The sequence below is a fragment of the Paralichthys olivaceus genome, chromosome 7, assembly GCF_024713975.1.
Source record: "Paralichthys olivaceus isolate ysfri-2021 chromosome 7, ASM2471397v2, whole genome shotgun sequence".
Taxonomy (NCBI): Eukaryota; Metazoa; Chordata; class Actinopteri; order Pleuronectiformes; family Paralichthyidae; genus Paralichthys; species Paralichthys olivaceus.
The window spans coordinates 21,876,293-21,887,711 of record NC_091099.1 but is presented as its reverse complement, the minus strand read 5'-3'; the positions used below and the strand labels follow the sequence as shown (position 1 = coordinate 21,887,711).

Below are 11,419 nucleotides of genomic sequence, written 5' to 3'. Positions count from 1 at the left end.
ACACACAAACTTTCTTATTTTATTTTCTTCCTCAACATCCCTCATTCAAACCTCCTGACCCCCAGACTGATTGAATCCTATTTCTCCTCCTCCTCCTGCTCTCATCCTCCTCTTCTCTTCTCTTCCTCCTCTGAGGTGTTTAGCTGTTGGGGATGATTCAGTGTGAAATTACATAACTGTTAATGCCGGGGGTGTGTATGTGCAGGGTGCAGTGATGACACCTCAGATAGCACAACACTCATCTTCATCCCTCCTCTCCTCCAGGCCCTTTCCACAGAATCTGATTACAGCTACACTTCGGGTAACCCTCACCTCGCTGCCACACAGTGCACAAAAATGTAAGTGCCACTTAAGGCACCCTGTACTGTATTTATAAATGAGACCGAGAGCTTTTAGATAGTTAATAAATCATTAATTCACTGTGCATGGATCAGAACAGTCAGGAAGATAAACAGCATCAAAGGAGATTCTTCACAACTCAGCGAACAAAATCTTCTTATTAATTGTTACTGACTTTTAACCATTAATATATGATTTATTATCCATTAATATAAACCTTTGAGTAGAACTGATCTCAAAATATCTTTATCTTACTTGATTCACTTATGAAACTCCTTTATGGACATTTTAATAATCCTTCAAAGCTACTTAACACTAAACACTGAAAAATACCCATTTGGTTCAGTTGCTAAAATAATGACAATGTGCAGGGGGAGTGAAATCGAGGCTGACATTTCAGGATGCTGCCCACATACAAAAACAGTTTGGGCCCAGTTTTGGTTCATGCATCCGGCCCACATACCACATGGAATGATGGCACTGGGGCATTCCGCTCCTGTTTACCAGATCTTGGCCACAGTAAGCCATATCTCTACCGCATGTCAACCAAAGCTGCCAAAGGTGGCCTGAATTTGTTTTGTGCTATTTGGGTTTACATCCAGATTCCACGTTTGCCAAAAAAAGGCCACATTTGTTTTGGGATATTTTTTTTTTACAAGTGGACAACTTTGGGCTCACATGCATTTGGTCTGGCCACAAGAAGGTTAGAGGTGAAGCATCATTGCCTGAAGTGGCCCCCATCAGTAAACTAACTGGGTCGGACTAAATGCCTTCACGGCTTACACTCAATAACTCAAGTCATCAGTTAATTCATACTTGCTACTCAGAAATATATGTCCATTGTTATGACACGTGGCTCACAGAGTTTTCTAGTACTTTGTGTGTGGAGAAGTTTGGATATGAGATGTACAAAGAAGCAAGCAGAACCACTTGACACCTCACTGAATTGATTTGGGGGTTTTTTCTGTTCAAAACCTAATGTGACGCAACGGAAGACAGGAGCTGAGAGTTTCTCTTTTTAGATTGGTTGCATTGTTTCTTCAGCTTTAGTTCTTGTGTTTAGAAGGTTGGGGACGAGGACTTTTTTTATTGTCTCAACATGTCCTCTGAAAATGATAGAAATCAAATAATGGGGAACAAGTTGCTTAAATGTGATACACAAGCAAAAGAAAACTTATAATAATCCTTAAAGCAACCATTAGATAAAAGAAGTGTGGTAATAATGATAATAAATTCAAAAATAAGAGTAAAAGATAAAATAAAACACTGAATTAAAGTACAAATACCTAAACATTTAGTGAAATACAGTACTGGAATATTTCTACTTCCGACCATATAACTTCACCTCTTTCCCTCTCATCCTCCGCCTGCTGTTTTTCTTCCATCTATCATTTACGACAAACACTGACTGCATCCCTGCCGGTCTGCATCTTAAACACACCTCCACAGTCATTTAACGATTACCTGGGGGAAACGTCCCTGACAGGATTTCAAATGAAACTTGAAAACCCATTTAAAACCAGAAAAGTCAGCTGTCATCAGCACACTGCAATACTTCCTCCTCAAAAACGAAATTTTTAAATATAGGATAATTGTGTTTTGTAGTTTTTCTGCACTTTTTATATTTTCAGCAAAGCTCTGCAACGCTCAACATATAGACAGCTCACGTTGTAGCATCTTTCTTTTATCCTCACTGATATGTTTTATTTCGCAGATATTTTCTTCCATTTCCCGTGGCAATATCACTACGGTGCTTTTATTTTCACTGACAGTTTATTGCCCTGCTCCCCCTGCAGCCACAGTCCTCTGGCCCTCAGTTTGGCCTCGTTGACCTCATTCAGCCACAGTATTGATTAACAAATGGGTCACAATACAGGTAATAAACCCACCGAGTGTCACAATGGAATCAGACAGTTGAATGTCAAGATTACTGCCAACAGAAAAACCCTCATCATAACCTCATGCAGTGGATTTGGACAGTTTTGAACAAAGTAGATCATTTCGAAGTTTTATTGCTTCAAATGAACAAATGTGGAACAGTAAGACTTGATATTTGTATTTCTTTGGGTAGTTAATGTAAAAAGAGCAAGTGCAACACTTTGGTTTCCTTCATTTCTAAGTCAAGTTACACAAGTAAAGTGACTTGACTACAGCTGTGACTGAGCTGCATGTGTGTGTGTCTTTGTGTGTGTGTGTGTGTGTGGATCTGAGATGGTGACATCTGATGAAGCAAAACCTCTTTACATTCAAACTGAACCTCTAATGTGCTTGGGATACAACATGAAATCCTCACTGCATAAATACTTACCCTTCCTCTTTTATCTTATAGCAGGTTATGTTCCAACACGTGCTTGTGCCCCTCTGTAATCATTATTGTAAGAAACTGAGGCTGATGCTGTTTAATGTTAAAGATAAAGAGCCAGCAGAAAATATATGTTGTTAGATAAGAGTATAATCTCATTTCTTTGGTTCAAACTAAAGAACTGACTTTCATAAATAGATTCTTATGCTTCCATATTCTTTATAGAACAACTCAGCTCTGTAGTGACTCTGACAGACATGGACGCCAAAGGAAACGGACCAATAGAAGGTTAAGACACTCAACAGCTGGTGAACACTGCCCCCTGGTTTTTGTCTTATGAATGTCTCTTATCTGGTGGTGGAGCAGCATAAATAAATGCATGTAGAAACATTGAGTTTAATTAATATAAATAAGTGTTATAAGTATATACAATATATAAATTACTGAACAAGAGCATTGTGGAAATGTCTTCATCTTCAAGATACTGGATTCCTCTGAGATTTTATTTATTGTTCATGTTTCAAACCAGGGACAAGATTAGCACATTTTCAGTTTTAGTTGGGACACGGTGAATAATTTAAAGACTCATTATCAGCCTGAAGCTTGAGGATGATGGTTATTTTGCTGAAATCACTGATGCACAAACAAAGATGTAAATCACATATATAATAAATGACTTAAGCGACAGAGGAATAGACTTTAAAATAACTTCAATTATGTTTAAATCTTCTAGCGTACAGCTGCAGTTGAAACTGATGAGTCGGTTGAGTTGCGATGGGTTAATCAAGGATCACACAGCACCAATAACACAACCTCACACAGTTGATCTATAAAAACATATATTTATTGTTCTGTTACTGTCGGTTAACTCCATCAACAATAAATGGCGGCAAGCCAGGACACATACTGTACACATTTCAATAGAAATTCTCTGAGAGCTTCTGGTTTTCTGTTCAGTGGCAATAAACAACGCAACGAGAAAAAACAGAGCAAAGAGAAAAAATTAAATGCAAGAAGCTAAATATTTGCTGTCGGCCTAACAGTCGATGAATACAGTCATGTACGTTCCAAAATCATCCTTCAGCCTCTTTTCAAAGTGGTTCGTCTCCTCAGCAGAGGGTTAAAAATACTGTACATTGTTGATGAATGCAGACTGAAGAGTAAGATTGTTTTTGATTTATCCTCTGTTCAGGACAGTGATAACTACTCACCAAAACAAGCCAGAATGAAGAACGTCAAGTAAAAATCGAAAAAAAATGTATAAATGATATATTGACTCTAAAGACAGAAATACAGGTGCTCTGTACTTGACAAAATAGTGTGTGGGTTAAAATAGATAAAGGTTATATAAGTATATTTATACTATATATAATATATAAAGGCTTAAATCTCTAGATACAAGGACAGCCACCAGTGCTGTCCTCACACATTCCTTAGTACACAAACCCTAAAACGCAGCATCAAACTCTTGTTCTGTACATCTGCAGTCAAACAAACAGGATCCTGATCCCAACACGTACATTTGCTCCTCAGTGAGAAGATGAACTGCTGCAGCTTTTGGAGATGAAGAAAAAAAAAAAAAAAGAAGTAAACTATTAGATGTTTTTGCAGCTTCAGTCTGAAAACATTATCTGTGTCAAGGGAACATTCTGCACTAATGCAAACAGTTCTGCCTCACAGATGTTTTTCAATGTGTGTTCATCACAACCACAAATAAACCCATGTGCACAAAACTCAAAAAAAAAAAAATTCAAATGGAGAGACTTGTGTGCATGCACTGCTTCCACTGGCTCCAGGCAGGAAGTTATTGATCAATAACACAGAGGGGGAAACATTGCCGGAGGAATGGAAGCCTCAGTGGTTGAGCAGTTTCTCTTCAAGGCTGCGGTTGAAATATGAATTCATACTGTACGTGTGAAGCTGAGTGGTTCACAAAGTGGAAGATCACAAGCGGATGAGACCAGGTCCGAGTGTCTGTTTCAGTCCAGGCAAAAAAATGTAAAACACTTTTACAGTCCACTCACTGCAAAACAAATCCAGCTCCTCAAAAATCACAGGAACTTTCCTCAGTCTCTCCTGCATCATCATCCTCATCATCCTCATCGTGTCTTCAGTCTCCATCAAGGAGAACCAACGTTCAGACCGAATGTGCAAATGTCGTCTGTAACAGCGCAGAACCGTTCCGACACAACTTGACAAAAACAACACAACAGACAAAGAAGAACTTTTATGAGTCCTCCGAAACATCCCGTCCGCTGGAAGAAAAAAAAACTCTAAAATGAAATTCACTTTGTTTCTGATGTCGCAGGATTGAACTGAAATGATTCAGTTTATGTGCCACGAAACAAATAGAGAAGAGGATTAGTAAAAGACTGCACACTGTTGTGCAAATGTTCATACACTGTTACATCCAAAGGAAATAACAGAAGATAAAATAATTGCACATAACTCCGAGGAGAAACCAAGCCAACAGCCAGGGCTGCTGTGTCCCATTTAAACTTCAAAGCATCTAAACCTTGTTAACTGTGCTCAGAAAACTGCAAAAACCTCAAATTAGCTCAGGGTTCATCACCAACTCTCAATCTGTAGGTGATCAACCTGTAAGAAGTGTGAAGTAAAGTATGATATTGTGTGTAATGATTTTAAAACATAAAAACTGACATTTCCCTCAGTCTCAGCTGTTGAAATGATAAATCTAGTTGTTGTTAAATAACATCTTACTGTACTCAAGAAAAAACTAGATCTTTGTTAGTTTCTTTAAACTGAAATGAACCATTTGTGTTCAATCTTTGGCTTCAGTGGAAAAACAAATTTCACTTTTGTTAAAAAAATATCTGACCCTGATTAGATTTGATTTTGAAGAGGAAATTCATTTTGACTTTTAGCTTTTCCCCACATTGTCTTCATTTCAAATAATCTTCCTTCATTTCTCTTTTTCTAATCGTAAAAAAAATATCTGCGACTTTTCAAGCTTGGAATGTTGCTTAAATCTCCACCTAAATAATTTGGAAAATAAAAATTATGATGATCTAAAGTTTCCTCTTCAAAACTCCAACTGTGTTGCATCTTCAGAAGTCTGGTGACACTATACAATTATTAGTTTATTCCATTTGAATCTGTCTCGAATAAAGCATAGATACAGCTGCCATGCAAACTGTATCTAATAAATCCCACAACTATTTCAGAATTTGGCTGAAGAAAATAGAGAACGTGAAAATCCCTCACAGATCAATTTACTGATCCAGACCTGGTTTAGTTTAAAACGTGTGAGAAGAAAAGCTAAGAAACAAAAACTCAGCATCAGTTTCCTTTAAAGTTTGGAAACCATGTCAGGTGGTCACTGGATGATGCTGCTGCTGATCTGAGTGACATGAATGACCCTGATCATGAAGCTGAGCTGTTTGACGGGAACATGGCCGCTCACAAGGTGGATTGATTTGTCCGTGACGACAACAAGGACAGGGGACAACCAGCTGGTTTGTTGTGAGCCCTGCAGCTGCTGCACAGTCAAAGCTGACAATTAGCTTGCATCACACTTTCTTTAACATGAGCTGAGGTACCACACAGGGAAAAGTTGGATCAGTTGCCATAGTAACAGTTGAGGAGAGGAGCTCAGAGTGGCTGTGACTGAGTCAGGTGGAAGGTGTTTGCTTGATGTGTCTGGGTTGAAGTTTGGTTCTGTGCCGGCTGGTTCTGGGACTTTGGATGCGGCTGCGGCAGCTGCAGGATGTGCACCACCCGGTTCAGGGTGTCGGTGTTCACAAATGCCAGATACTGGCAGCACAGCCAGTCCTCCAGGCTCACGCCACAAGCTGTGTCCAGCGAGCGCTCGGCAAACTTGATCATCATCAGCGTCCGCTTCAGGTCCAGCCAGTTCTGGAGTGTGGCCTCGCGCTGGCTGGATGTGGCCCCTGACATGGGGCCTGTGCTGCTGCAGCCCAGCGCCTGGAACAAGTCCTCCCGAGGGCCCCAGAGGAGGCACTGCAGGCAGGCCCGGGCCTCGGACATGCGTATCCTTTCGGAGGGGTTGACGGTGAGCAGTAACCTGGCCAGCTGGTGGAGGCCCTGTGAGTAGAGCGACCTGACGGGCAGCGGCGGCAGGTCAGCCCAGGTGTACTCCCTCTCCTTCAGCTCGGGCATCTCCTCAAAGGGATTGTGCTGGTGCAGCATCTCGTAGATGAGGATCCCGGTCTGAAACTCGTCACATTTGCGGTATTGAGTAGCCGTGACGATCTCGGGCGCCAGGCGTGACTGGTCCCGCAGCGTACCGGGGTCGGCGGCCATAAGAGTGCTCTTCTGCTTCGCTTGGGAGAAGTTACTGATGATGAGGCGGGCGGGACACGTGGCATTGGCGGCAGCTGCTGCAGCACCGGCGGAGTTTGCACCCGAGCTGCTGGTGCTGTTGCTGTTGTTGTTGGGCTCCAGTAAGTCCAGGTTCCAGGGGTTGCCAGGTTGGCAGTTGACTAGCAGCAGGTTTTCCAGTCGCAGGTCACAGTGCGTCACGTGATACGGTTTCATATGCTCCAGGCCGGAGCACAGCTGGAGCAGCAGGAGACAGATCTGCCGCTCGTACAGCTCCGGGTTGTGACTGTGTCGAGTGACACCCTCTCGCACAAAATCTGCCACCGTTTGGAAGGGCACCTCACGTGTGATGACCACCACTCGGCTCCTCAAGCGATTGGCTGTGTTTGTTTGACTCGTTGCGGGGGATTCATGTAATTTACCATTTGCTGCTTTAGAGTCCGTCTTCTTGGACTCGGTCTTAGTTTCTTTCTCTTTGTTCTTCAGCCCATTCTCGTCTTCTTCCTCCTCATCCTCTTCCTCCTCTTGATCTTCTTCCTCTTCCCACGGCAGCAGGCGCGCCGGTACATCAGCCAGGAAGTGACCACAGTCCTGCTGGATGTTGAAGTGCACAGCCAGGCTCTGTCTCACAGCAAGGCTGTGGAAGAACTGCTGTTGGGTCTCCTTCACTTTGCTGCGACAAATCTAGAGGAATATAGATAGAGAAGAGAAAATGAACATTAATGTCAGGTTTGTTTTTGAGTGAAGGAACTTCTCATTATAAAGAAGTTAATTTGCCAATTTACAAATACTATGCTATAAAATATGCCTGGAGAATTTGTTAATATTGTGATAGCCACCAAATATCCTAACAAATTATTATCGTACTAGCAGAATTGTTTTTGAACATTGATATATTTATAGTTTCTGCACTCTTCTATCCTGAAACTCGAGACTTAAAGATTTATATCTTCAGTCAAGATAAATGGGTTTGAGACTAAATGCCACACAGTGCAGGGAAGTCAGGTCAATGAGGGACAGAGGAACATATTGAAGGTTTTGGAAAAATACAGGGTAACGTCACTTAACATATGATCAATAACTTTTAAAGTATGGAGCAGGATGTTTGTACTTTTAAACCAACAACATGTACACATTTAGCAAAGAGGCCATGAATGCACAACGATGCATTTCATATCCACATTTTTCTATATTACTGCACATGGTCAATTAATACACAAAGTGCTTCAAAAAGTACTATAGACGGGTACTGTTATTACAAGTGTGTTGTAATTTACAAAACGAGCTTCAAGAAGACTTGAACAGTAAATGTATGACAGTGGCCAGTGCTCTCCACACTGATTTGACATTCATTCAGTTTAGACTTGTGTTCTGCAGCTAAGGCTTAAAAGTACAAATTCTAACTGTAGCCTTTATCGCATCAAGGTGGCTCCGCCTTCCCCCCTACCTCAAACCTCCACTTTATTACTTCTCACTTTACTACTTCTGATAGGATTGACTTGAAACTTTGTCATGTTATATAGAGGTTATTAGACTGTGATGTGAAAACTTTGAACTAGTGGATTCCTTCCAAATGAACTATACACCTCTGTAAGAATGTACGTGTTCACTGGATGTTTGTTTAGACATGTTGGCTCTAACACTGCAGCTGCCTACTGCTCATCCTTTGACGCTGTGAGGTTCAAAACTGGAATGTGGTCTCAGACCTTTAGACCTCTGCACATGTAGACTTTACACTGCGTTGCAGTGTTTGTGTTTGGGACTCCGGAGCGTTTCCTGATAGTTTAGGGAAGCTGTAAACCTTTAAAGTTGCTTGTTGAATTCCCCTGAGAGTTGAGAGTCCACACAGTCACGTTGAAAGAGGAATAATTAGCTTGTCATGCAGTTGTGGGTTTTTAGGAAGGCAGGAGCACACGTGGGCCATATTAAAACAGAGAGTTGGGGAAACTTTAATTGGAAAGTGTGAGCCTGTCTCTGTTCTGCTGCTCCTGGTTGCCTTATTTATGGATGAGAATCATAAAAAACAAGACTTTCTCTTGAGCCTGCTGCTAATATGAAGGCGAAGCTTTGAAGTGTTGTGGAGCACAGAGAGTTTCATACCCTGTGAATAATGCAACTTTCATCCATATCTGCTTTGTATTTAGCTTCAGAGCTCTTCCGGCAAGCTCTGCCCCCGCCCCTCTGGCCTCTCTTTCTCTCATAAACACCACACATGTGCACGCACACTCAGACACACACACGCACACTAATACTGTAACACATGCAGACAAAACTGCTCCCCTCACACAATTATGCATGCACACACAGGTTTCATTCCACAAGATCGTGCCCTAAAGGCTTGAAGTTTAAGTGCAAATATTTCAGCACATTCCTCCACCCGAGTTAAGTGAGTGGGAGGAGATTCTGCCAACCAAAACAAAATAATGCTGATTGATGAATGTTACGTGTTCAGTAGACCCAAATTTTACAAAAAAATCTCTCTCAATGCAGCAAGAAGGCAAAGTAGGACCAAAAAAAAAAAGACTAAAATACAAACAGACACACAATAATAGATTTAAACTACTAAAATGCTAAAAAAATGCTGGTTGCAATACTTTGGGAAAAGTATATATTATGAACTGTGGCTTTTTTGAGGTCAGGCATGTGGCAAGTAGCTAAAGTGGGACAAACCTGCTCAGTTCCTGTTTCAGGGACCATACAATGGTTTATGGGTTTTAGATATTGCATGTAATGGTCAGTATTTAGTATTAATTTACAATAACTGCAATAAGTTAAAACAACATACAAGGGACATTAATCATACAAACACATGACCTCTTTTCATGAATGCTGGAACAGTAAATTGACTAATGAATAGTAAAAAGTACAAAAAATGTTTGTCTCATTTTCTACCCTACATTTTAAATTCAAATATATCAAGCTTGCATTTATATACCGTAAAACAAACAGGGAAGCTGAAACAAAAGGTTTGGCATCATTGCATGAAAATGACAAAGTTTCTTTATCTACAAGTTGATAATTATTTTCTGAAGATTGCAGCTATATGGCCCACTACAAAAATAGTTTCATATGAATCTTCAAATTTGAACAGCTTGTTTTACAATTTCTAGCCAAAATTTTCAGATTTCAGTAAACTGAATAAACTTAAATTAGAGTTTTCAGGCCCTAATATGCTACCCTATTAACCAAAGTCTTCTTTGGCGGGCAAAAAGACAATCTGTAAACAGGTTGTCTTACCTTGATAGCGTAGTTGACCAGTGGGTCCTTGGCATAAGAAGCAGTGTAGTAAACAGCATCACCCGCCTCGCAGCAGGGTTTCCCAGTGGTCAGTCTGAAATGGGACCAGCTGTCAGTGCCAAATCTCAAGTGATCCTTCTGGCCAGCCATGAAACGGTCCTCGCACTTTGTTGCCAGCTTCCGCAGCGTGTCTGTGTGGAGACCCCGGATCCTGCCCACCACTTCATCCCAGCTGTCCAGACCCCTGTAAAGAGCAGCTCTCTGGGGTTTGGAGCCTCCTCCAGTACCAGAAACTCGACCTGTCGGCCGACCCCTTCCAGCCAGAGACTCTGTACTTGGATAGGGTCTCCTCTCTCTGCCGGTGGCGCTGGGTGTAGCAAACGCCGGCTGACTAACCAGGGAGGACATGCTGTTAGTTGGGTGGCCCCTGTTGGTGGCTGCAGCAACTGACGGCCTCTCTAGTGAGTCACCACTTTCGTGGTTGTGGGCTCGATGAGGCTCGGAGCTGAGGGAGGAGCTCTGACTTGCCGTCTCCCAGGTGGAGTCCAAGTCATACAGAGGGTTGGCCACGCTGAGGTTGGTGCCCCCAGGTTTAGCCTCAGCCCGGGGTCTCTGGGCTCCCTGGATTTGGCTGGGTTCAGTGCTGGGGCGAGGTACAGCCTTCTTGGGTAGTGGTGGGGGTGTGGCCTTATGGGCCGGCTGGTCGGCGAGTCCTTCCAGGTCGATTGAAGCCAAGGTGTCAGTGGATGCCTTGATGTTCCGTGGTTGTTTCAGTGGGATCATGTTGGCTCTGGATTGACCTGGAGGAGAGGGAAGAAGATGCCATGTTTATTGTGTGAATAAGAATCAATGAAATTCAAACTGATATAGAACTCTAACCACTGTATCAGCTCCCAGCAGAGAAATATAAAATTAAAAGTTAATTTTAAATGTATCAACAGAACTGCATTTATCATTCAGGCGGTCTGTTTTCACCAAAAGTACCTAAATACCTTTATCTGTACCTCAGTACAATTTGAGGTACTTCTTTTCTGAAACTACAGTTATACTGGACTCCATCTAGTAGCAAAATATTGTACTCTTTGCTTTATATTTACTTGACAGGTGCAGTAACAAGTTAACTCGTTGAAGAAAATCATGTTTTAAGTAAAATAAACATCAAGAAATCAAACTACTCAACAGTATGTTCAACAGTAAAACAAAAAAACAAGCAACAACATTAAAATAATGCCTATATGC

At 41.6% G+C, this 11,419-nt stretch overlaps 1 protein-coding gene across 3 annotated transcripts in view; it reads right to left on the bottom strand.

The window, feature by feature from the left end:
• Positions 1–3,467: 3,467 nt before the first annotated feature.
• The window catches only part of peak1 (pseudopodium-enriched atypical kinase 1), a 98,213-nt gene continuing 90,261 nt past the window's right edge, over positions 3,468–11,419 (bottom strand). For all 3 annotated transcript variants that reach the window (XM_069527966.1, XM_069527965.1, XM_069527967.1), the window contains 2 exons: positions 10,181–10,980; positions 3,468–7,627 (listed from right to left, as the gene is read on the bottom strand). In XM_069527966.1, coding sequence (XP_069384067.1) covers positions 6,254–7,627; positions 10,181–10,980 — 2,174 coding nt within the window. In that variant the 3' untranslated portion in view covers positions 3,468–6,253. The remainder of the gene's footprint in view (positions 7,628–10,180; positions 10,981–11,419) is intronic.